At 40.6% G+C, this 27,580-nt stretch overlaps 1 protein-coding gene across 3 annotated transcripts in view; it reads right to left on the minus strand.

The window, feature by feature from the left end:
• znrf3 (zinc and ring finger 3) overlaps positions 1–14,895 on the minus strand; it is an 86,714-nt gene extending 71,819 nt beyond the window's left edge. The window contains exons 1-2 of one of the 3 annotated variants that reach the window (XM_086031845.1): positions 14,822–14,895; positions 13,159–13,540 (exon numbers count right to left, since the gene is read on the minus strand). In XM_086031845.1, coding sequence (XP_085887971.1) covers positions 13,159–13,524 — 366 coding nt within the window. In that variant the 5' untranslated portion in view covers positions 13,525–13,540; positions 14,822–14,895. Of the gene's footprint in view, positions 1–13,158; positions 13,773–14,625; positions 14,715–14,821 lie in introns of those variants that run through there. The other 2 variants (XM_086031846.1, XM_086031844.1) reach the window with 2 other exon arrangements.
• Positions 14,896–27,580: the final 12,685 nt, after the last annotated feature.

Raw genomic sequence — 27,580 nt, forward strand, 5'->3', positions numbered from 1 at the left:
TTCAGATTCTGAAGCTAACTTGAGCATTTCCGGTTGATGTTATAGTTTAGGTTGAGAATGCTTTATTGTTTTTAGTATTTACAAAAAATGAAGATTTTATACCACTAACTTTAGAACTTCCTAAATGGAAGAATGGAATAGTGACCAAGGTGCAGACAAAGGCTTTCAGGATGAATCGTAAGTTGCAATTTTTACGTTAGTGTCAACAATTCAGGTCGTCATCATAGTTGAGGTTGAGAACACGTTCTGCTGTTTTTGACTCAACAAAAAATTGTGGATTTTACACCCCTAACTGAAGAACTTCTTAAATGAAACAACGGAATCAAGACAATGGTGCGAACAAAGGGTTCCATGTTGTATCGTACGATAAGGAAACTTCAGATTCAGCAGCTAACGTTAAAAAAGTCACATAAAAAAATGATCCAACAATTTATTACGAAGTATTTGATGACCTTGCCCCAAGCTACGCCTCAGGGACCCCCTTTGAGAACCGCTGTGTTAAGACAACCCAAGACCCAATAAAAACAATGCAAGAACTCATTCTGGATCAGGAAGTTTGCGCTTTTAGCAGTGGAGCGTCTCAGCGAGCAGATTCCCCCCAGGTTTGAATCGCAGACATTTCACAGCTCCAGATGACCAAAAAAATAAGCACCGGTGTGTTCACTATGCCGAGTAAGCTAAATGGCGCTATGAACTGTGTTCTGTCTGCGTCCACATGCCAGGAGCGGTCCTGGGACCAACAAAGACTTTGTGACACAAATCCCCCCCCGATTTCCCAGCCCCGAGTGGCAACGGCGGAGCTAAAAAGGCCGAACTCGCCGTGAACCCTGAATAAATACGAGCGCAGCTGTTGACGCTTATTTAGGGGACGGACGGCAATCACAAAGCGAGGAGCGGGCGGGGCTTCAAATAACCTTTGGTAGAACAAATCCTTCATGAGAGCTGTCAATGAGTTATCAGATGGACGGATCGTCCTGGGTGAATTTTTGAAAGGATTTGTGTCGGTATGACAAGAGACGGTGGAAGGGTCACTAATAAAGCGTGATCAGATTTCAGACGGTTAGCTTTCAGCGTAATTATCCTTGTTACTGTTTTTAAGTGACCCTGAGAGGTTAAGTTGTTTTTGGCTTGTCCCATCCAGTGTACAGAACAACAGCTAACAAACAGACAAAGACGTCGCAAGCTGTAGAACACGAAGATGACAAAGACCACGAAGGAGAAGAAGACGCAAGACATAGATTTCGGATGGCAACGCAATCATTGTCATTTGATCACAGATTGTACATCCTTTTTGTCTTTTATTTTGAGTCCAATGTTTGAGTTGTTTTAGTCGCTATTCTGAATAATATCGTAATTCATTATACGTTTGACCAAAATAGCGGGAAACTGAACCAACACAGTGGTCCACGTCCATGACGTAACACACACGGTCCCAATTCTGCAATTTTGTCACACTTGTGACATGCGCTCTCAAACGCTACCTGACTTCTACAACATGTACACTTCAATGAGGACCGTAGGGTGCACTCTAAAAATAGTTGGGTTAAAAATAACACCATTTTGGGTCAAAAATTGGGTCAATTTGTCCCACTCTCTTAAGTTGCTTTGTACAAAACAGTCCAATTTTGGGGGTTGCTTTGTTCAAAACTATCAATTTTTTGGGGTTGTTTTCTGCAAAATCAACCCAGAAACTTGGGTCAAATTGACCCAAGTAGTGGATCGGTCCATTTTTGACCCAAAATGGTGTTATTTTTAACCCAACTGTTTTTAGAGAGTGTAGTGTGAGTTTTGGGATTGAGCCGAAGATGACTTGTACACCGCCCTCACGCACTCCCGCCCCCGCGGCAGCAAACGCTTTGAAGTCAGCGTGTGGAGCAATGCCAAGCCAGCGTCACAGCGCCGCGGGGCCTTCCCCTGCCACGCCCGTGCCCCCTTCCCCCTGGCTGGCTTGATCCTATCTGCTCAGGCGGCGCATTGATGCGCTTTACGCCCGCAGCATGACTCCCGGCCGGCAGCTATTCACCCTTTGCGCCCCCGCCCAGTTCAGGGTTCAGGGGCTGAGTGGGACGAAGGCCGGAACCTCCGACAGGGGAGGGTGAAGGGGGTAGTCCATTCGTTGCTATCATTTGTCGACATTGCAAATGTTTACAGTTGTCTTTTTTCAGCTAATACTTCATAGTTTTCCTTTAAATGTATTTTTGAACTTACATTTTTTTTCCTTAACATTTGTGCCGAGCGGAGGAGATATGCCCGCCTGTTGCTCCCACAAGGATAGCATTGTTGAGCGCCAGTTTGTTGACAAACAAATTGTTTATTCTGTGGGAGCTTTTGGATTTCTTTCCAATGACGTGGAGTTCCTCTGCCTGACGGAGACTTGGACATCTCGGCTAGATTACTGCAATGCACTTTATTTTGGAGTCAGCCAGTCACCCCTCAAAAGGTCTCCAGTTGGTCCAAAATGCTGCTTCTCGCCTCCTAACTGGAGGTCGGAAGACGGAGCACATAACACCAATTCTGGCCTTCCTTCACTGGCTCCCAGTGCATTTTACGGTTCATTTTAAGATGCTTCTATTTATTTACAAATCTTTAAATGTCCTTGCCCTGGCGTACCTCTCCGAGCTCCTCCACTCCTACGCACATTCCCAGTGCCTCGGGTCTGCGGACCAGGCGCTGCTTGAGGTACTGCGGAGCCCCTAAGGGGATCGAGCCTTCTCTGTTGCTGGTCCTTCCCTTTGGAATGACCTTCCATTAAATGTTAGGCAAGTCCCCTCTCTATCCAATTTTAAAACCTGTTTGAAGACACATCTCTATTTTTTTTACTTTTGATCCGACGTGAGACTGACAGTTTTCTGCTGTTTTCCCATGTCTATTGTACATAGTATTTTGTGTTTTAATTTATTGCTTTCACTTGTTATATTATTGCTATTTTGTTATTGTAATGTAAAGCGCTTTGTTACAGCTGTAGCTGTTATGAAATGCGCTATATCAATAAACTTGTATTGTATTGTATCATACTATTTTATTTTTCAGCTAATATTTTTTGCTAATATTTGCTTATTTTTTCCAGCAGTATTTTTTTTTTAATTCACTTTCATTCAGATCTTTGTGGAATTTGGGCGATTTTTGATCAATTTCTTGTGTAATTCATGTGTAATTCTTCTAGCTAATATTTTTGTCTCACATTCATCTAGTTTCCATCATTTTTTTCCGTCTTTGTCATGCAATAACTTTGCCTTTGATTTCCTGGTAAAAGCCGGATTAGAAGATAGCGTCAAACTTTGTTTTGCGTGTAAAAGCGCATCCCATTGAATGCTAACCTGGCGGTGTATTGCCCGTGGACAGAACACAACCAATCCCTCAACCGTGCGGCCTCATTGTGTTGCAGCCCGGAAGGCTCCGGAAGTATCTCCAAGGACGGATGGTTACATCCATCCATCCATCCATTATCGATACCGCTTATCCTCACAAGGGTCACGGGGCGTGCTGGAGCCTATCCCAGCTGTCTTCGGGCAGTAGGCGGGGGACACCCTGAATTGGTTGCCAGCCAATCGCAGGGCACACAGAGACAAACATCTGCACTCACAATCACACCTAGGGGCAATTTAGAGTGTCCATTCAAGGGATGGATACATGTGTACATCAATATGACGAATGACGGTGCCTTTGAAAAACTCACAAACTATGCCCTGGGAACCATGCCCGACTTCTAGTCCTTTCTTTGTCCAACAAAAAAAAAAAAAAAATATATATATATATATATATATATATATATATATATATATATATATATATATATATATATATATATATATATATATATATATATATATATATATATATATATATATATATATATATTTTTTTTTTTTTTTTTTTTTTTTTCCTTCTAAGACACGAGGCTGATAATGATGCAACGACAAACTAAAGACCTTTGTACCTCATGTTCTTGAACTTAAGGAGCGAGCCGACGTGTGATAACGCAGGACTCTCCCTCAGCTACCTCCGACTGTCTATTGGCCAAAAAAAAAAAAAAAAAAAAAGAAAAAGCACAACAATAGAGTAGGCCGATGTCGTCGTTAGTCAGCACATTCCTGGACTACAACAAAGCGCGCCGAGCCGCTGGCGGACATTGTGGCAGCGTGACCCTCCACTCCCTCGCCCCTTTGTTTTTCGCGGCCCCCACCATGTCACCGGGATGAAAATGTGGGCGACGAAACAACCTTTCGGCCATGTTTCATTAAATGCAGAGAGAGACGTGAAAAGTCAAGTCCAAACAACTCACTCGTTTCTGATGATTACCAAGATTATTTTTGTTAGTTGTACTTTAGGCTGAATTTCAAAATACAAATCGGCATCGCAATGTCATAGATTGTAATTTTCAAATCAAACATTAAAAGACCACAAGTCAAAGTGTTAAGTAGATAAACTGTCTTTCATTTTAATTCATGGTTCCTTTGAATATACTGTATGTGAAGAGGACATTGAAAAAAAATAATCGCATGTTAAATCGCAACTGAGATTGTTTTTTCGGTGGTCTTGGGTTTATGTCACACAATGGGTTTTTATTGTGTTTTTCTCATTATAGGATACTTAACAAAAAACAAATATTTGCTGAAAAATACAAAAAAGACCAAACCAAAAATGTAAAACTATATGTTGAAAAAATGAAATTAGGAAAATTTATGTGGTGAAAAACAAAAAAAATATTTGAGTAAAAAGAATACGCAAATTGGGTAAAATGTCTGAAGAAAAATACAAAAAAAAAACTTTACAAGGGAAATACCAAATTATTCTGTGGAAAAAGACACAACTACATACAAAAATAAATATTATATAAAAATCTTCCCCAAAAATTTTAAATGAAGAAATACACAAATATTGGACAAAGAAATTAAATACAAATACAAAAACACTGGATGAATTTTCAGACGAGAAATACAAAAGCATTTCACAGAAGATACAAACATATCAGCAAAAAAACGATTCGACCAAAAATATCTGCAAAATATGCAAATGTTAGACCCCAAAATATGCAAATATTAGACATTTCAAAACAAAAGACCAAAAAATTGAAAATGTTAGTTGAGAAATACCAAAATATTAGAAGAAAAATATAAAACAAACAATAAAAACATAGTTGCTGATGTGAAATGTGAAAAACACTGGACTGAAAATAGAAAGTGGTTAGCTGAAAAATACTCTACCAAAAAATAGGGAAAGAATTGCTGACACAAAAATATTATACAAAAATATGAGGGGCAAAAAAAAATACTACATGAAAACAAACAAGAAGAAAATACATAGAAAATACAGAAATATTACCTGAAAAATACCAAACTAGAAAAAAATGTTAGCTGAAAACAAAAAAAAAAGAGCAAAAATATATTCGCATATATTTTATGAAAATGTCCTAAGAAATACTTGCTACAAAATACACAAATATTAGGAGAGTGTTAGATGGAAAACAAAAGAAAACAGTCTTTTGGTTCTACTCCATAATCATATTGAGCAGAGTAATTTCCATCCAGCCGACGTCATTTTGCCCTCTTCAGACAGAAAACTAGTTCACCAGCTCACTGCGCCTACGTCACATTTTGCATCAACAAGAGGGTGTTTATTCGAGGCCGGCTTCCAGTTCATAGCCAGTCCCCAACTGCCCCCAACCACCACACCTCTATGTTGGTCACCCCAACGTTTTCGTGTCAAGTCATCAGTTCGAGCGAGTAATGAAGTAGTGGAAAGCATCAGCTGAGGTCATGTGCTGACAAATTTGCGGCGGCATCAAAAGGAGTGAAGAGTCGGGGGAGTGGGGAGAGGAGAGGGGGTTTGACTTTGGCCCGCACATGAAAGTCAAATCCAGCTGCGAAACGGAGAGAGCAGCTAGCTCCAGACTTTCGCTCGCGTACCACCACTGCCGCCGCCACCGCTGCTGCTGGGAGTTGTCCCACTCTGTGGCACCTCCCGTCTGGGACAGGCCCATTATGGCCCAGCTTTTGGGCTTTCCAGCATGCGGCGGGCAGGAGACGGAGCGCTAAATGCCTTTTCAAACCACCAGAGCTGTCATTATAGTCTAAATGCGGCGCGACACAAGTCCTGCCAGCTCCGAAAGGTATAGCAGTGGCGGATGGCGCTGAGCTTAACCCCGTCAGAGTCTTATTGCTTATTTTTTTACAAGTCAGAAGCAAGAACTAGAGCCTGGACCACATGGATTTTTTCAAAGCCGATCCTGATATTTGGCCAAATTATATTCTGATAACTGATTAATGACCAACAAATTTAAAAAATATATAACGACTGAACTAAATATTTTTGCTTTCCTGGACCACATGGATTTTTTCAAAGCCGATCCTGATATTTGGCCAAATTATATTCTGATAACTGATTAATGACCAACAAATTTAAAAAATATATAACGACTGAACTAAATATTTTTGCAACATTTAAAAAAAAAACAAAGATATGAATTACAGGCAGAACATTTGGCTGTTGTACAATACTTTGTCCTCCAGTATTTAACTTAACACCAGAGAGAAAAATTGGCACAAATTAGCCATTTTTGCAAATTTTTTTCTGTTTGTTTTAAGGCCTCCACACACCAACTGTCACGTCGGCCTATAAATCGGCATGTCGGACCGGGAAATGGCTGAAGAACACGCCGCAAAAGCCGACGGAGACGTCGACTACTCTGGACCTTTTGCACATGCGTGAGTAGTACACCCCTCACCCCTCCATGCCATTGGAGTTAGTATATTTACCAAACAATTATGAACGGTTTCTGTATGAAAATAAACTCAAGTATAAAAATAATCCTACCTGGTATAACCAGCTGTGTCTCAATAGCTTCCTATAGTTTGCCTTGTATCACTCGATCGACATAGCCTTTCACAGCGATGTCGAATAACGGCGGCCTTTTTTTATGCGCTCTTCTGTCTAGCCAGCCATGATGTCCATAGAGGAGATGGGAAAAATTACCGAAGTTTATTTAATTCTTGAGGAAAAGCTTCGATTTTCACCGTTTGTCTGCATTCGTCACTACAGTTCTTGTCCAGTGACCTGATTTGCTAGCTAACAGGCAATCACAGTGGTTATTTGTCCCGAGAGCCCGACGCGATTCTACATGTTGAATCGGCCGAACACCCCCCCAGACGGCTCTGACTTTACAACGCTGCGAGACACACCAAACAGACGGCTTTTACCGACTTTCCGAGGGCCGATTGGTAAGTCGAGGCCTTTAAGGATGGGCGAGTACTGAAAACAGCCTTATTTTAAGGTATCTGTAAGGTTTTCCTGGAGACTGACGATTCCAGCCACAGATATTTAAGGCAAAACAAAATCTGACATTAAGTAAGTCCTCCTCGGCAGTAGTTGGCGTTATACTGCGGCAGTTTGACCCATTGGCGAATCATCATCTGCATCAGAAATGGTTGTCATTGTGTTACATGAAATGGAATACAGTATATCAAAAGTACAAGGTGTACCAGTACTCTGTATCGGTAAGTACTCAAAGAGTGACTACTCATATTGGTATCAGTCTGGAAAAAAAAAAGTAGTACCGAACATACCTAGTTTGTTTAAATGTCATTATCTTGTTGTAACAAAATAATGTGGATGAAAAATTGGAAAAAAATGTTTTGAAGAGGGCTAATATTAACCGATTACATCGGCCAGCTGATTAATTGGGGGGAAATTTTGGATTGTACCTTATTAAACAACAACAAAGTGCAAGTGAGGTTCATGACTAGGTTTGTATTGGGCCCCCCAAATGACTAAATACTTGAGGGGCAACAATTAATTGAGAACAACTAATCAATTATCAAATTTAACAACAACTATTTTGATAATAGATGGATCATTTTTAACTTCAAATTGTCCAAATCATCATTTCAGCCTCTTAACAGTAAATCTTGACAGATTTCTGTAGTCCGCGATAAATTGGGTCTTTTTTTTAAGACATATGACGGCGGCTTTTACTTTGGAAAACAGTGATCAACATTTTTGCCTATTTTCTGATGGATGTCACAGACCAAACCAGTAACTAAATCGTTATCAGTTTATGTTTGTGCATTTTTGTGTACTGTCATTCAAAAATAATGTCCTGATTTGGAATAAAGGGATATCATTTTATTTAAAACATTTAATTGTATTTAAATTAATTAAATATAATGACAAAATCTATTAAGAAAATAATTGCTTGTTGCAGCCCTAGGCCTGGTTGATACGCCGAAAATTTACAGTTACAAAAATTTACTACAATAACCGACATCATTTTAACCATGTCGGTAAATTCAGTGTTTTAATGAAAAAGAAAATAAAAGTGGTTTTTGTCTGTTTTAATTGTGTGTGCTAGTAGGCCATGTTCATTCCCCTTTAAGACGGTGTAGTCACGTGACTCCACCCATCCTTTTTGAATAAGAAGAGAAATACCTGATGGTTAAAATGAAGAAGCGGCTGACAACTGAAGACGAAGTAACGTTAGTTGAGGTGATCCTGTTGTGCCTGCCGCGAAGAGAAATTCGACATCTGTCGTTTGGAAGTATTTTGGCTTCCACAAAGCTGAGCAAACACGTCCAACCTTTTCACCACCTACAGCACATGCTGTTGAGTTTGAAGATGCGGGAAATGCTCAAAGTGAGAAGCAAGGTTCGAGAAGTGCCACCCAAAGACAGCAGCCCATAACAGAGACATTTGCAGGGCCGACACTAAGTGAGAGAACGTCTTGGTGGATAGAAATAACCAATGCGATAGCCTACCACAAAGCGAAGGATATGGCTCCAGTGGAGCGCACGGTGTTTAAACGCCTCATGAAAGTACACCGTACCATCGCGAAAATATTTTTGCAAACAGTGCTTCCCAGCATGTCCAACACTAAGAGGGAGAATGTCGCTGCCGAGCTTAGACGTTTCAAGCATTTTGCAGCCACATCCGACCTGTGGTCAAGTCGCACCATTGGAGCCCTATATGAGCCTGACTGTGCAGTAGACGACAAGTGGCAACTGCGCAGCTGAGTGCTCGAGACCGCATATTTTCCTGATGATAAAACAGGAGAGATGATCGCACAGGGCCCGAGACTGATGCTCTCTTCAGACTTCACATCTGACCTCAAAGAAGAGAATCTTGTCGCCATCACAAGTTAAGCCCCTCTTGCTTTTAATCATCAGTGTTACATTGTCATTTTTGCACATGGGCTATGGCACTAGTTAAAATGTATGTTGAAAAGATGCCAAACATTGTCTACCTTTCATTTGACAGTAGATATTTGCAATCTTTTATTAGTGTTGGACTGACATTTTTTTAATGTTATCATTTCGGTTACACAGCCACACTACCTCCTTTGCACATGGCATTATTCATATTTGTCTACAAAAGACATTACCTCCACAAAGACATTACCGCCATGTGACATTGATCAAGTCATACAAGCTATTATGAATGTTTATACTTGAATGGTTAAAGTAAAGTGTGCCAGTTGGTCAAAAATTCAATGAAAAAGCAGTTAATTTGCATTTCCTGCAGTTATTTTCAGATGGCATAAATATACAGTGGTCCACGGGGGGGAATTTATCATGCATTTATCGTTATCGAGGTAAAACTGCCCAATTTATCGTGATATTGATTTGAGGTCATATCGCCCAGCCCTATGCAGCCCTCCCAAATACCCCACCATGTTACTGTAATGTGATCGTTCGATGCTAGATAATCATGTTAACAACAAGCCTGCATCAAAGAAATGCATACAATAACTAGAAATAATCGGCAAAGTAAAACAAAACCAATAAGACTACAAGATCGGGCACATGTAATGTACACATCATATAATGAATGTGTTTGCTCACTTTTACGGTTATTAATAACTGCACCCTTGGGTAAAAGAAATAAACAGAACTACTAGAAATACTCCACACAATAAAATACACACACACACGTGCGCTTACAATGTGTCGTGGTTAATGCGATCTCTTACTAGTTACTAATGCTACCTGCCATCTTGTACAATAGAAATAACCAGAACAGCTACAAATAATCCATAGAGTCCCCAAATCCACCAAAAAAAAAGGCAGTAGAATGCACTGGCACGTGCACATCTTTTGATTATGAAATTGCTCCTCTCAACAGTTGTCAATGACAACCACAACTTTGCACATTAGAACTGACCATGACAACTAGAAACAATTCACAAAGTCGAAAAAGAAACTGATCCATGGAATGTAGTTCGTTATGTGTACATACAATGTAAGTGTCATGTGACAAATATGATGGCTCGTCTCACTACTTAGGAATGATAATAGCCACCTTGCACAATAGAAAGAACCAAAACAACTAGAAATAATCCACACTAGTAAAAAAACAATCCATATCATGCAGTCATGTGTGCATGAAATGTATGTCATGTGATGTGATTAATACCACGGCTCCTCTCGCCAGTTATTCATGTTAACCGCCACTTTCACAATTGAAATAAACAACTGGAAATAATCCACACAGTCCAAAAAAAATAGTTCTTGGCATGTGCAGTCATTGCTATTGTAAGTGTCAAAGGATAAATGTGACAGCTCCTCTCACTTGCTACTCCTCTCACTTGCTAGCCTTGCACAAGAAAAATAAACAACTACAAATAATCCACAAAGTCAAAAGAATAGTCCATAGCATGTGCAGTGAGATCCAGTATAAGTGTCATTTGATTAAAGTGATGGTTTCTCTCGCTTCTTACATGTTGCACAATAGAAATAAACAACTAGAAAAAATCCACAGTCAAAAAAATAGTCCATGGCATGTGCAGTCAGATACAGTACAAGTGTCATTTGATTAAAGTGATGGCTTCTCTTGCTTGTTACACCTTGCACAATAGAAATAAACAACTACACATAATCCACAAACTCAAAAAAAAAGTCCATATTATAAAAACATCCCGAGAGGTCACTCCAGACAGCCCAAATATTTTCTCTCCAGCCGCGCGCTACAACAACAGTGTAGCTAACTGTACTCTTCAGGTCATCACATGCATCAATCATACGTATGCAAAAAAAAATAAACCCCAAAAAAACTGTCATTATAAGCGGAGAGCAAACACGGGCCGCCTCCAAGTGGTCGACGGCTACACTAGGGCAAACCTAAATAGACTGCCTGCGGTTTTCCGACGTAAAGCCGACGTCCGCCGCGCGCGCGTGGTTGCCGGGCGGCGCCAAAACGGCCACGAAGGAGGAGAAACACGAGCGGCAGACATTTTTCATCCCGCCATGTGTCACTCTCGCCACAGCGATGAACTCGGTGGGCGCATAGAATTTAATATGACGCACACATGCTACATTAGAGGGATATAGATTCAGTATGATGTCAATGTGGTAAAGTACGGCTCACATTCACAAGCTGAGCTGTGATTGGTTGTTACCTGACAACAGGTGGCAAAATGTGTTTTTAAATGTGTTAGTTGTGCATGAAAAATAATGACATTATCAAATTCATTATAGACAAAATAGTGACTTTTTACTGCTGAAAATTGCAAAATTAGTAAATTATCCCTTTAAATATGGTCTAAATATACCGCAGGCAAAAAGTGTCAAGTAGTTCCAGCTAATGTTGGTCTACATCTGCGATGTCAACAGGCCAAATTGTTCATACAAGGGCACTTCATTGGGCACTTGCAGTGTACCTGCTAAGCTATGCTAAAATAAGCCAAGCAAAAGACTCGCAAAGTGCTACTATACGTACGCACGCACGCGCACATAAAATCATCATTTAAACATAATACATTGGTTGTGCCTGCTGTGTTCAATATGGCTTGTTTTCTGGAGGTTATAGCCCCCCCATGTTTCTTAGCATATCCCGACGTACATCCAAAACAGTGACAAAACTGCTAGCTATGTTCTCCATGTGCGCACAACAGTCAAATAACACATTACGACAAACATTACAACCATTTCAAAGTCTTATCAGCTCCGCAATCGGGCTTCCGATCAAATATTTGTAAAAACAACATCCGAGATTTACGAGCCACGTTCAACGCAATGGCAGCCAATTCCATGAGGCAGGACAAAAAAAAACTAAATGATAAACTCGCCGCAACAAAAGTCGAGCACTTGAACTCGCCATTGCGTATGGTGCGTTCATTGTAAATATGGTCAATTTGAGTAATAGACATTAAATACGCTAATGTTACATTAGAGGGCTAGAAATTAGAGAAAGATATATAAATATGGTACATTAAGCCCACAGCATACACTAAATATCCTACACGAGGTGTAATATCGATGTAACTATGGTACATTGGATGTTTATAGTCATTGAATAGTATTTCAATGTGCTTGGACTTCACATCTGATGTCAGTATACTACATTTAAGGTGTATACACATTAATATTGATCGAAATATCGTGCATTATTGTATTGTTGTGAAATATAATGGTACATTCGAGGTATGAACGCGTTAAATGACACATATCTTGCGCAACATTAAATGTTAAGTAAATACGGTTAATTGGAGGTCCAAACACTGTTACTTAGATATTCAGTGTGACGTGACTGCGGTATGTTAGAGTTGTATACATGTTGAATATTATGTGTATATGGTTAATTGGCAGTCTAGTCTGTCAATTAGTCATTAAACGCGATGTCAATACGGTACATGAAAGGTGTAAACATGACAACAAACAAGTATTATAAAACTTATCAACTTCACAATGGGGCCTTGTTTCAAATATTTATATTAACAAAATAATAAGTTGTAACATTAGACATTTACGAGGCGCTCTTAACGCAACGTTAAGCAAGAGGCGAGTTTTGAACACGCTCAACTTAAAACTAAACCTTGCGCACCTGAACGCACCATCGTGTTTTCTGTGTGCAACGCCGGAAGTAGTAGACCCCCCCTTCAAAAAAACTCCCAAACAAACTTTTTTTTTGCACCAGGCAAAACACCGCGTGCGTGCACCCCAAGTACACAAAACACAGAAATAAACTCCACAAACTTTAGTTGGATGACAAACGAAGAAAAGTTGCAAGCGTGAATGAATTTCACCAGATAGAAGCCATCTTGTGACCGCATTGGGCTGCAAAGTCGTACCATCATCACACACGCACACACACATGCACGCACTCCTCCTGTCAACCTCCGCCAAGGAAAAGTTATAGAAAGCAGCGTGTTTCGAGACACCTGACACGTACTTGGACGATCTCCCCCTCGGCGCTGATGGTGGCTCCAGCCTTGGAGAAGCGTCCCTGCAAGCCCGTCGTGTACGTGGTGTAATCCCCGTTGGCGCTGGACTCGAACAGGACCACCTCCACATAGGCCGTATCCTTGGCGAGAGCGACGCGGGGCTCGGCGGCCAGCACGGCGGCGAGGAAGAGCAGCGCTGCCGCCGCCGACGAGCCGGGATGGTGGTAGTGGTAGTGGTGCTGGTGCTGGTGCTGGTGCTGGTGCTGGTGCTGGTGCTGGTGCTGGTGCTGGTGCTGGTGCTGGTGCTCGTGGGGGTAGTCCCGCTCCGAGCCGCCCCGCCACGGCGCCACCATCGTCGGCATCAGCAGCAGCATCGTCCTGGTAGTCGTCCTGGTAGTCGCGGTAGTCGTCGTTATCATCTCGCCGGTTGGCTTTGCGGCGCCGAGCGGTACGGCATGGCCGACGCGAGGCGAGACCGTAGTGCGGTGCGCCGAAATACGATTTTTTTTCTTTTTTTGAAGGGGAGGAGGGATCAGGAGCGAAAATGTGCGGAAACACACCGGGGGAGCGTGTTTAGTTCACTGAGAGTCTGTCAATGACACTGGCTGCTGCTCAAGCCTCCTCCCCCTCCGTCCCTCGCTCAACCCCCCCCCCTCCTCCTTCCCACCCCCCTTTCTTTCTCACCCCTCCCTCCTACCCCCCGCCTTCCTCTACAAAGCGTATCTCCTTTGATCTCAAACACGTGATTTTTTTTTTTTTACTTTTTTCTTCTCTCCCTCCCAAAAGGCTTCTGGCCCCGCCCTTTTTCACGCTCAAGTGCCAGCACTCGGCTTGTTAAGGAGGCACTCCTCCGCCGGGACGTCACCGGAACTTAAGTTTGACTTAGTTCAAGTATGCCTTTTGTAATTACAAGAATATATTACAAATAAGGTGTCATAGTTTATAAAAATAAATAAATAAAAAATATTCATAATATAATCTGTCTTCTTGATCGACTGCCCCTTACCTGCAGTTCTATCTTAAAAAAAAGTCGGCCCAAAAATTGATAATTTTCAATTAAATTGCGACAATTGAGAGGTAGGGAACGAAGTTTAACTTCATTCACCTCTTGTTCTAATAATTGGAGTAATTTACATATGAACTGTATATTTTTTGGTAAATAGTTGAAGCTCATTGTGTAAACTTTCACACGAATTTTGTCATATGACAAAATTCTTCACTTGAAAATCGTGACTTTATTCACTTTTTCATAATAAAGTGAATAGTTTACAGATAAACTACAATATTTTGCTCAGTTCTTACCTTTATCTACCGTTCCACCTTAAAACAATCATCAAACTGGGCTAATTGTTATAGTGAAGACAGGCGCTCCATAGTTATAAGATGCCAAAAGCTTGACTATTCATCACTTTTTCAAACAATAGGAATAGTTTACATACAAACAATTATATTTTGTAAATAGTTTGGCATATTACCTTTATCTGCCGTTCCATCTTAAAATAACCATCGAATTGGGCTAATTGCTGTAGGGAACATTTAGAAGGAAAGTCAACTCAAATTTTTCTTTATGATATGTTCCATGCGGCCCCACTAGTATTAGTATTGTATAGTATACGAGGTATTCTGATTAATATTGCATTTACGAAATAAGAATTAAACAGATTAACCCACCTGTTTTAATCCATCTCAGTGGGGCTTACTTGCTGTCGACTGAAAATGACATCACAGTTGCTCAGGTAACAACAAATCACGGCTCACCTGTTTTCTGCCTTTGGTCACGGGATATTCGCAAGCTGAGCCACGATTGGTCATTACCTGAGCCCACCAAAAGTTTGGACTTAATTCACCTTTTTCGTCACGATAATATTCATGTTTTCCATCCATCCATTATCGATACCGCTTATCCTCACAAGGGTCACGGGGAGTGCTGGAGCCTATCCCAGCTGTCTTCGGGCAGTAGGCGGGGGACATCCTGAATTGGTTGCCAGCCAATCGCAGGGCACACAGAGACAAACAAACAAAACAAACCTAGGGGCAATTTAGAGTGTCCAATCAACTTACCATGCATGTATTTGGAACGTGGGAGGAAACCGGAGTACCCAGAGAAAACCCACGCAGGCACGGGGAGAACATGCAAACTCCACACAGGGAGGCTGGAGCCGGGATCAAATCCACGACCTCTGGACTGTGAGGCGGACATGCTAACCAGTCGATCACCATGCCGCTAATGTTTTCCAAATAAACTATAATATGTGTAAAATGTTCAAGAAAATCTGCCTCTTCTTAGCTTGATTGTCACCTTGACTGATCCACCTTAAAACACCATCTGAACACATCTCATTTTATAATCTGATGAGAATCATCTCCTAAGTGAGCACAGACAGTTGAGAAGTTCACAAAGGCGCGGATGATCACACTTTTTGGATAACACTGCCCTCTGCTGCACCATTGAATATAACATACTGGTTGCAATAACACCCATTGTATGACCAACTGTTTTGATAATCAATGCTAAGATAACTTTGTTCCCACTATCCATGTTAGGCTATGTTAACTGTCATAATCTTCTTCCATTATCAAAGCTAAGCTGTCACCCTGGGTTTCTAAGATCAATGCTAAGCTAAAAACTTCCCACTATTCGCTTCATGTACCAATCAAAGCTAAGATAACATCCATCCATCCATTATCTATACCGCTTCTCCTCACAAGGGTCGCGGGCGTGCTGTAGCCCATCCCAGCTGTCTTCGGGCAGTAGGCGGGGGACACCCTGAATTGGTTGCCAGCTAACAGTTACAACCTCTTTTTGACAGTTAATGCGAACAGACAGAAAATACAAACTAACAAAATTTACAAAATAAATCTCTCAAACACAAACCTTTCCTGCTTAACTTAAAACTGTATAAATTAATATAAAACAATAAATAATAAGCAGAATATTCATAACTTATGAACAGCTCAATGCCACATTATGTGGAGACATTTGTTTCACACATAACCACTTGATCTTCATAAAATAGGAAAAATAATGTACACAAGTTTTTACTGTATATATTTATAGTCAAAGTATCAACTAATTGCCTGTACAGTAAAATATTATGCATATCTGTTGTTACTTGTAATAAATGTAAGGCTGTGCGTGTATTCTTTATCTAGTATTATCTAGTATTACTTTTATGTTTTATCTTTCTATTGAACTTTCAATCATGTGTGCCTTCTTCCAAACCGCTTATCCTGTACAGCAGGATCTTCAGTCCTGTTCCTCGAGGGCCAGTGTCCTGCATTTTTTCTATCTCTCCCTGTTACAACACACCTGATTCAAATGATAAGGTAATCAGCAAGGTCGGCAGAAGCTGGATAACGATCCTGATCATTTGACACAGGTGTGTGTTGCAAAAGGGAGAAATGGAAAACAGACAGGACGTCGGCCCTTGAGGAATAGGATTGAACACCCCTGCTGTGCAGGGTGGCGGGGAGATGCTGGAGCCTATCCCAGCTGACTATGGGCAAAAGGCAGACTACACACCGAAATGGTCGCCAGCCAGTCGCAGTTTACACACAGACACCATCGCTGAGCGGGAACCAATCCCACGCTGCCCGCACACAACTCAGGCGTGTGTACCACTACACCATCAGTGACCCGCTACTTGCCAATCAATTGTACTTATTTATTCCACTACACATTTTTTTTCAGTATCTCAACAATTCAGTATTAAACTGTTCTCAATCATTGTACATGTTTTCAACTATTGTCTTCAAACGTATTTCGAAAACAAATCCCTAAATTCACTTTACAGGGTCTTTGAGCTAAACTCACTTCCATGCTCAAGTGACTTTTGGCTCGTGGTGAATGCTAAAATAAACTACGCTAACTGTCACAGTCAGTGACCACATCTCTTCTTCTACTCATTTATGTCATGACACGCTCTCAGTGGAGTTGGAGGGGTGACATCATGCTGAACATGCAACACGTCACATTATCATCCCGGGGGCCCCAATAGTGTACCCCCATCCCCCCACCATCCATCATCTCCTAATTGCTTTATGTAATGACATGCGGCCTTATGGGAGGCCCCTTCTTCATCCTCCTCCTCTTCATCATCATGATTCTGGCTTGTCGCATAAAACCAGTTGCAACAAAGGGTCAATTGAGCACTGTTTCGATACTTACTGTCACCAAGAAAAATGTGCAACAGTATAGTATATTTCATAACTGTGTAGTTCAAAATCAATAGGATTCTCGCTATTACACAATAAATCAAGAGGATTCTTGCTATGACACTGCGAGATAATCCTTCAACTTTTGGTTAAAGTTTTTGCCGAAGACAGTGACACTTATATATCATTCACAATCAAGAGGATTCTTGCTTTTAATGTTACAAAAATATATTGGATTCTTGCCATGACATTTACAACCCTTTAAAGGCCTCGCTTTAATTTTTTGACTTCGGGGTTAATGGAACAAAGACCAATTCATAATCTTTGATGTCAAATTATAATTTACAATCAAAGACATTAAACGGACACTTGGGTGAGCTTAACTTTGGCACTTATATAAAAGGTTTGCATGTAAAAATGATATCAGTACTAAAATGTTCCGCCCAAAAGACTGTGATTTAAGGGCTTTTTTTGTGATTTTTTTTTGGGGTGGGGGCTGGGCTTTTTTCAGTCTCAGCCGTCTACGGCACGGGAGGGAGGTAAGCGTGGTAATAATATTGCTCGCTTTTTCAGTTCTGTTGTCTAAAACGGCGACTGATCGCCACCAAAATGCAAATGCACATTATTATTCTTGTCCACTTCAACCTGTGAAAGTATAAAAGTGTCCTGCACAATAGTTTGGATTTATTGACATAAAACGTGAGCTCATCATGATCACCTCCACAAAATCAAAAATACAGTGGCGATTGCTTCTCCACTTACACAAGCTGATGCGGACAAGACCATGAATGCGCACACGAAACCCCGTTATATTTCGGACATTTAGCGACGCTAAACTCGTGTCAACTATCAGGAGGCAGACGGCGACTGGCAGCGGGCAAGCAATCAGGCAAGGATGGATCTTTATTTCCCCACCGCCCTGTCCCTCCCCGGCTAACAGTAGAATAACGGTACAGCTAATAGCAACAACTAGCTTTAGGCCATAAAAACAAAAGGCGTTAGCACAACAACATTAGGTCCTTACTGTCTGCGCAGCATGTGGAGGTGATCATGAGCCTGCGTCTTCATGTCACGGGGTTGCCTCCCAAGCAGTCGCGTGTGTCGCGTGTGTTGTTCAACACCGCTTGCAGCCACGACAATGAAGCGGCGTCAGAGTGAGGTAAGACTTCATCGAACACCGGGGCTATCTTGAACGTGCGCATATGACTAAAGTGTGGCCACATTGGAACGTACCATTTCGGCTGTTACGTTCCAAATTGGCCGGCGTGTTGTCGGTTGAAAAACTGTGGCCATTCCTCAACCAAATAAATGTGCACGTCTCCTCATTCCCACTTCAGTCTCTCTAAATATCCTGACTGGTGTTAAATGCCTCGCTCGTCCTAACCGTGATCAGCAAAGAAGCAGTGTTTTTTTTTTTTTTGTTGTTTTTTTTTTAAGCAAAGAAGCAGTGTGCGCTCGTCCCAGCATAAATCTATGTAGCTCTGCTCACTTCCACATTTCCTCATTCACATATAAATCAACCACGGAGAGGTTAATCTTTTTGTCCTTATTTTTAAGTGATCATTAGTAGGGATGTCCACATACATTTGGGTGCCAATTGATCACCGTTTTTGGACATTATAAGCAATGAAAGTACAATGATTTCCGATGGAGGGTTTGTAATCGGTTCCTCCAGTGACTTCGACCGAAACAAGGATAGAACGATAGGGGGCGCTGCCATTAAAGCGGCATTATTCATGGAGTCACATATTTCCTAATTTTTCCAAAATGAATGGATAAAGTAGAAAATGACAACCCTTTTCATTTTCCTGATCAAAAAATATAACAAATGAACTTGTTAGTGAAAACATGGCCATCCCGGCCCAACCATCCCTTTAATAAATCAACATGATTCTTGCCATGACATCATTAAATAACCTTTCAAAGTTAAAGTAACTTAAAATGCACCTGATGAGAAAAGGGACAAATACCAAGTTCAATGTTGACTGTTCAAAATCAATAGGATTCTTGCTATGGTACAGTGAGAGACTCGTAACCCTCCAAGGTTTGATGAACTCTGGTTGAGTTTTTTGTCCGGGGGTAGGGAGTGGTGCAATGAATGATTGTGTGATGATTTTGCTTTCTGTTTCTGGTACCAATGCTAAGATAATCCTCACTAATTCTCATTCTCTCATGAGTTTTGCTGATCAATGCTAAGCTAACTACCACAATGTTTTTTGTTTTGTTTGTTTGTTTTTTTTTCAACATACATTTTTAGATTTCTTTTGGCCAGACACAAGAAATCTAGAATTTATCATCAAGGAAGACATGATGAATGCAAGAGATCTGTTTTATAACGTGATAATGCTGACTATCAGCTAAGTTTCGCTATCTGTTCCATTACACAATCCTAAATTAAGCTAACTGCCATGGTTGGTTTCTCAAGCTAGAGCTAAAACCATTCACTTTCAGCCTCCAGTATCAATGCAAAGTTATGTTAGCTGTCACTGTCTAGTGTCTATGCTAAGGTAGTTGTAACGAATGGCCTTATTAGCTAACTTATTATTATCAAAACTAAACTAAACTAAGCTAACTATCATGGGTATTCTACCGCTATCGATGCTGACTGTTATATTTCTATTATCAACACTAAGCTAACAGCCTTTGCCGTCTGTTTTTTTTTTTGTTTTTTTTTTTGAATAATGCTAAGCTTCATTTGCTTTTAGGATCAGTATTAAGCTAAGCTATCTGTCATAGATTCCGCCATGAAATCATTATTTATTACCATTGCTAACTTTCACTGTCTGTTTATTGTACTAAGATAACTGGCTGGAATAAAAAGTCACCTCAATGCCAAAAACATTCTTTAATGACTCGCAATAAACTTGCATTAATTTCAGCATCTTTAAGCGCTCTTTATTTGTATTTATTTACTTTTGTTTTTGCCCCAGTCCTGTTATTGTTAGCACTAAACTAAATGTTGTAGTTGCTAACTTTGAGCACCAGAGGGCAACGTGTCCGTATGGAAGGAAGGAAGGAAAGGAAAGAGGGGAACGAAAAAGGGGGCTCACTGCCACTTTCACTTTTTTGTCTCCATTAGGTCAACATTCACACAAACCCGGAACACTAACACAATCCAAACTGGGTCTAGAAAGCCTCCTTTGAAAGCTATTTGTTTCATCATGGTCGTGTTGCTGAGACCCACTAAAGTGTAGTCAGAGAGTTGGTGTGTATTATCGATCCACAGGCTGTGGGAAGTCCGCAGGCCCAGCAAACAACATCCCAGTGCATTGTGGGCAGTGAGCGGATTCTGAAATGTTGGGAGAAGTCGGGTAAACAAAATGGGCCGCAACCCCTCGTATTTCTCTAGCTGGGTGCTGTCCCAGGGCGTTGACGCTGCTACGCAAAATTGCCATGGTTTATACACCCCGCCTGGCTGTTGTTTACTAAGAGGGAGGCTTTGTGTTTAACACCTATTTATTCAATCAACAGCTTTGTCCAAACAGATTTTCATAGCTTTGTGGTTTTTGCAAAAAATATTTCACCACTTCAACTTGAATTGAATAAATGACTTTTCCTCTTAGTTACAATTTAATGTATTATTACACTGGCTTTGAGTCAGCTGTAGAATAGATTTCAAAATTATCTTTAAACCACTGAATGGTTTGGGTCCTGTATTCATTAAAAATGGGGTAAATGGGGAAATTAGGGATCTTAGGTCTGCGGACTCTCGGGTCAATTAGCGGAGCCCAGGTTTCAAAGCAAACGCGACGATGCATTTAGCTGTTATGCTGAACGCAAGTGAAAATAAGGTGCCACATCAGAAGTGAAGTCAGCCCCAAGTGTAAATGATTTAAAATCCTGGTTAAAAACTATGCTTTTTTCCATACCTTTGATTAACTCATTCATTGCCAGACATTTTCAGAACCTCTTTTACCCTAGTGTTTGAAAAAAATTGAAAAAATATATAAATAAGTCCCTAGGATTGAATGGCTGGACTGTGAAAAGACAAATAAAGATATCCTTGGCAGTGAATGAGTTAAGGTCTTTCAAGCATTCAAAATCAATTTCACTGTCATGTAATTTTACAAAGCTACTTTTATTTCTTTTAAATGCCTTTCAATCGTTTCTTTGTACATGCGTTTGAACGTCAATGTATATTGTGTTAGTAATTCTGAGAAAGCTACTTTTGATCTCTTTGCTTTGCCTTGCCTTTGAATGTCTTTCGCTGTTTGTAAATGCTTTTAGGTGTTGTGCTCTTTTGGTTGTGTGAAGCACACATATGAAATATATATGTATGTATATGAAATGTGCTGTATAAATAAAGTTGCCTTTCCTTACCTACTATCCTTATACTGTAGATTATAAATCACATTATTTACATTCAAAGGTTCTCTGCTTTTTATAAATATTTTAGTCCTATCACTATTATGAAATATCAGAGCTGGGCACCTGACCATTTTTTGCCGGTCCGGCCGCGACCCTCCACCCTTGACTTGGGTACCCTTCCGGCCATGACCCTCCGGTCATTTTCATAAACATTGTCGGCCCACGCCCCATTCCGCCCCCGACCCCCCCCCCCCCCCCCCCCCCCAAAAAAAAGGCGTGCGTGACTGACGTCGCTGCGGGAGAGATGCTAACGACAGGCTTTTTAAGGATCATTAGCTGGCTAATTTACTATTCAAACCCGCTGTGGACACGCTTCAAATGCAGCAGTAGTATTTACCCAACTGCGTGCTTCCTTGCATTGCGAGCCCCGGGGTTGGATTTGTCGTATTGTATAATTATTTGGGTCCAATAATTATAGAGAAGAGCCGTAAAAGAAGAAGTTGCAGAAGTCGTAGTCAAGTTACTTATTTATTTTGCACACTTCCCCTCCTTCCCGGCCTTCAAAATAAAAGCATACCAGCTAACCACTATAAACTGCAGGTTTGCTATGGCGTATTTCTGGAAGTAGTGAACGCCAGAAAAAGTGCATGAACTCCACCTTGATGTGCTAGCGTCTGAATATACTCGTGGACACAAATTGGTTTGAAACAAGTCGCGTCAAAAAGACAGCGACAACAATGCATATCGTGCCTGCTACAACCATAAAGGGATGACTAGACGATGCATTTAATTTTATTGCGAAAACGATCTGGAAGGTGGCGGCTAAGGGGGAACATGAGTAGCTTGTTTACTTTGAGTGATGGGACTTTGCAGCAGCAGCAACGAGCTGCGTGGCTCATCTGTCTCCGTGTGGGAAACGGTATGTCATCGCAACATGTGAGAAAGCAATCCTACAATCCTTTTACTTATATACAATATTCACTAAATGGCCAGGAGAGATTACATTGACATGAGGCATGCAGTGGGCACGTTGGATTTTCTACAAGATTTCCAACCATAAATTGTACGTACAGGGTTTTTCTTTATAGCATTTTGTAAACATTTGACTACTGTACATTTAAATGACTTTTTTCTATTGATATCTTTTGACACCCACATACTTGCTTTTGGGATTGGTCCATTGCAAGGAAACACCCTCTTTTTAATCACATACATGCCAACCCTGAGGCCGAGGAAGGAACCCCACCTCTGTTATTAGCATTTGTCTGTGTGGGAGTGCGCACGTTTAACCATTCATTAAATACTCACACTCTGCACTTAACACTGAACTCAAGTGAAATGGACTCTTTGACAAACTGGTACATGACATTTTAACAATTTTCATTTCGTATATATATATATATATATATATATATATATATATATATATATATATATATATTTTAAATGTGAACTTGGCAGTGCTACTGATTTTGAAAAAAAATTATATAATGATATAACCATTGCTTAGTTTGTCGCTGAACAGCGAATAAGACGTCCCACACATCAGAAAACACGCCTACGCTTGGAGTTCAGCTTGCACCTAAAAGTACTTAACAGAACCGGTCCAACAGCAAAGAGCAGCCAGTAGTCTATAGCTGCTATTTGCTATCCCAACAATGCCGCAAAGCCATGAAGGCTTTATGGACTTTGTGCCTTTACGCCTGTCCCATACAAGTGCATCCTCCTCATATTTGAGCTTGTTTGCAGTTAAACAATGGTACTTTTTTCTACAATTTAAAATTTGGTGATTTTTTTTAATATTTTCTTTTATTTATAAATTAAATTAAATTTAACTTTGATGTCTTATTTGTTTAATTACTTATATTTTAGTTTTATATACCGGTATATATTTTTTTCAATTGTATTTATTCACAAATACAATGTATTGATTACATTAACCTCTTTTAGTATTAATGTTGTACAGTTTTTATTTGAGCGATTTTCTGTAATATATTTTTTAAATTTTATTTTATGAATTTGTTATTTTGGTACATTGATCGATCGCTTGGGAGAAGACTCACTTGAGTGACCAAAAATGGTTCCTCATCAGCCTTGAGATGTTCGATACTGCTGCAGCTGTTTTTCATACTATGACCAAATGACTTAGGTTGGTCCATTAAAAAAGGAGCAAACACTTGACCCAAAAGTGCCAAAGTGCTCACTTCCAGTTGAATGTTCGATATCTTAGAAGCGGATTGTAGCCAAAGCTCAGCAAACATTTGCGCTCGTTGGGTTGGGAAAATTCAGATTCCTGTTTGAGGGAGCACATACTTGCAAGCTTGTTGTAAGTGTTTGTTTTCTAATGGCCAAATGATACGACATGCTTTTATCTGGGATGATGCGTCCTTGTTGACAGAATTGAACACCTTCGTGGCTTACACAGATTCTTGCAAAAAGGTCAAATCTAAGCGAAATGCTCGAAAGAAAAAAAAGTATTAGAAGAAGGAGGAAACTATACAAGAGGTCAGGTATATAGAGCAGGCTTTCCAGACCACTAACATTGAATGTGTAATGTTGACATAATTAATGCTGTGTTGATATAAACTAATAAATTGAGCAAAACAGTCATGAATGTGACACAACAAAAACCTTTTGATGAGAAAATGTGTTCATTTGATTGATGATACATTCAATACATTTTCAACTTCGGTCTTTGGTAAATGGCTATACAAGTGAAAGACCATTTTCAACTTTGGTTCCATTTTCAAAGAGTTACTCACAAAACAATACATTATAGCTAGGGGTGGGCAAAAGAAAAATATCTCAATATTTTTTTCAAAAAACTCAATAATGATAATTTGACGATATTCTAAAAAAATGTTTTAAATCTGCACTTGCTTCACAGACCAATTGTGGATAGACAGCGTTTGTGAACAACATCACTTTGAAATTGCTAAATACAGCTTCTGCAAAACAATGATATTCTACGACAATATTTAACAATAAATTACAAAAAAATATCTATCGACTTTTCGATCTATTGATTTTTGGGAAGATTTAAGTCATTTAAATATCTCTGCTCTTATTCCATAATGATGTGTCATTTTGAGCTGTATTAAGTACTGGTGTACTACTGCCAACTACTACAGCAATCAGAATGGGAAAAAAATGTATTTGATATGTGGCGTGTGACGAAGTGTCACCCAGCGAGAGAAAAAAAAGACGTCGTCATGACAACGCCCATCCTCGTACATTGTCCACCGTATTCAGAATAAAGATGAATAACAAAACTGAAATTTACCAAAAAGTGAATTTTCCCACTCCTTCATAACTGTGATATGTAGACTTGTGACTTTATTCATGTTTAGTTGTGCCCTGGCGTCACACTAATAAACCGTCGTAGTTTGCACAACATGCCTCGGGAATACAGGCTAGTTATGAATGATGCGGACTAAAAGCGAGTAAACTGAATGTTAACCGATCATCCAGGCTGTCACGTTTGACTTGCTCGCTAAAGTACTGAGTGTACGTGCGCGTGAGTGCGTTTGTATTTGTTGGTTCAACTTGGCGACTGTTTTCTGAGTGTGTGTGTTTAAGCTTTCGTTTAGCGTGCTGGCGCGGTCGCCAAGTTTTCCTCGTAATCCATATGTACGGTATTTATGGCCATATATGGCTCGTGGTGCAACAGAATTGCTTTTGACTGTGACCGTTTTGGCACAGCAAACAATGTTATTCCCACAGACTTCAGTTTTGTCAAGCTCAAACCATTTACAGACTGCGGACAACATGGATTCGCGCCTCTCTATGAATCCCCGCTCGACATTCCTCCATATTTGAAACAGCTCGGCTGCAGTGCGGACAGAGTCACGTGACCGGGTCCTGCCCGCTAATTCGGCGAATGATTATCACTTCCTCCTCCACCCTGATTTGCGGCATGAGGGTTTCAGCATTTCCTCATATTTCGCGGCCGTCGACTGACCTGTTATGTTTTTCGAGGCAGTATTAATAATCGATAATGTAAAATTACACAAAGCAAGATTGACGATGATATCGATGACAATATATATCGCCCACCCCCAATTATACCGATATTTGTCCAAGGCTATCGATAGTATCGCAATATAGATCGCAGAGCTGGGCATTATACGGAAATTTGCCGGTCCGTTTATCGCTTTCCGTCTGCAGCATGGGTACCTTTCAGCCGTCCGTCTAGCCACCTTTTTGTCAAGCCGGACCAAATAGTAATGTCGGTCCTACTATCATTCTAAACAGGCTTCTCTTAGCGTTTGGGTCCACAAACTCCCCGCCAAATTTTAAACTAAAGACTCACCGTGGCATGGAAGCCTCTGCGGCCGGATTAAATACGTCTCCTTTTAGGTCCCAGAAGCTGTCAAAAAGCCTCGCCGCGGCCAACGGCAAACAGAAGCCTCACCGCGGCCATAGACGATACACGATTGCATAGACGGAAAAAATGCACTCCTGCCTATGCTTAGTCGGTCTATTCTTTTAAGTTTCATGTTTATCGCCTAAAAAATGGGTGTCTGTCATAGGCGGATAGCAGCGGCGGAGCCAGAGGGGAGGCCGGGGTAGCACTGGACCCCCCTGAAATATGATTGGACCCCCCAGGTGTCACCCCAGATGATTGGCATATCGCGGCACCGTCAGGTTTCAAATTTTGCCGGGGTCAAACGCGAGCGAATGAATTGTTGGTGAATAAAAACTGCACGTTCACATGATATCAACGTAATTAGTCCGCATTCACTGTAATAGCAGCAGAGAAAGTTGAAAACCCTCATGGCTCACATAAGTCGCATATTGGAGCGCTTTGCAAGCATACTCAACGGGCATACCACCTATGCAAAGGCTAACTTCAAAATAAAGCCTACTAAATAATACATTGCGTCATTGATGCCAATGAAATAGCTTTAGTAGACTTTTACTTTGAAGTTGACCTCCGTGGTGGCCTAACAGCTAACTTGACATCCATTTTCGACGTCTGAGCTCTCCACCTACATCAACACAACGGCATCCTAAAGTCACATTCAGTCGCTAATTTAGGACGCTAACAAACCGCTAGTTAATTCCGTTGTCATTGTATGATACGGTACAAGTCTCCTGCGTTAGTGGCTAGAAGCTGTTATCATTAGCAACACGTGTCTAGCTGGTAGTTCAACAGCTGTTCCTTGGCTTACTTTTTTTTAAACTTCTTTTTCAATATTGTGGAGATTATGTTGTAATGCGCTGTCCCTGTGTAAAGGAAGGTGCCTTAAATTGCACTTCAAAGTCTTTTTCATTATGAAAAAAAATAATAAAACCTTGTCTTTATTTTATAAAAACACTTTTACTCATTAAATAATTTTAAGAAAACATTCAGCTCAAAATGTATGGCAGAATACCTTGTTATTTTAAACAAAGTACCACGTATAAAATAAGAATGTATCCTGCCTTATATTGCGTTCTTAAATCCTAAATGGCCATTTTAGACATTAGGAGGTTTTTTTCAATGGACAAAAGTGTTTTATAAAATACAGTAAATGAAGTCAAAGTTCTAATTTTCTTCTTTTTTTTTTGTTGCTGATCCTAAACACAATCCGATCCGTGACAGATCTGAACTGTGACTTACGTGATCCGTTGAACCACTAGTGAGTACCAAAGTCAAATCTCCTGGTACTCATGTGAGTAACCCATGAAAAAAAATTATGTGCACCCCTGTACATAAATCTCATCTCCTGTGTGCTTAGTATGTACATTTCAACATTTGACACTCTTATTGCAATTGATAAAGCGAGGAACAAATTTATTGTTATAGTAGTCTGTGGACCACCTGAAATAGCCTTGGCCACCCACTGGCCACCCCAAGGATAAAAGTCTAGCTCCGCCACTGGCGGATAGACGGACCGGTCCGTCGGATAAGTGGAATGCCCAACTCTGATAAATTGTCTGATACACTGAGTGTCATGATAGAGCAACGTCACAATCTGCCAA

This window comes from Filicampus tigris, chromosome 5, assembly GCF_054856515.1.
Source record: "Filicampus tigris isolate MCC_2025a chromosome 5, RoL_Ftig_1.0, whole genome shotgun sequence".
Lineage (NCBI taxonomy): Eukaryota > Metazoa > Chordata > Actinopteri > Syngnathiformes > Syngnathidae > Filicampus > Filicampus tigris.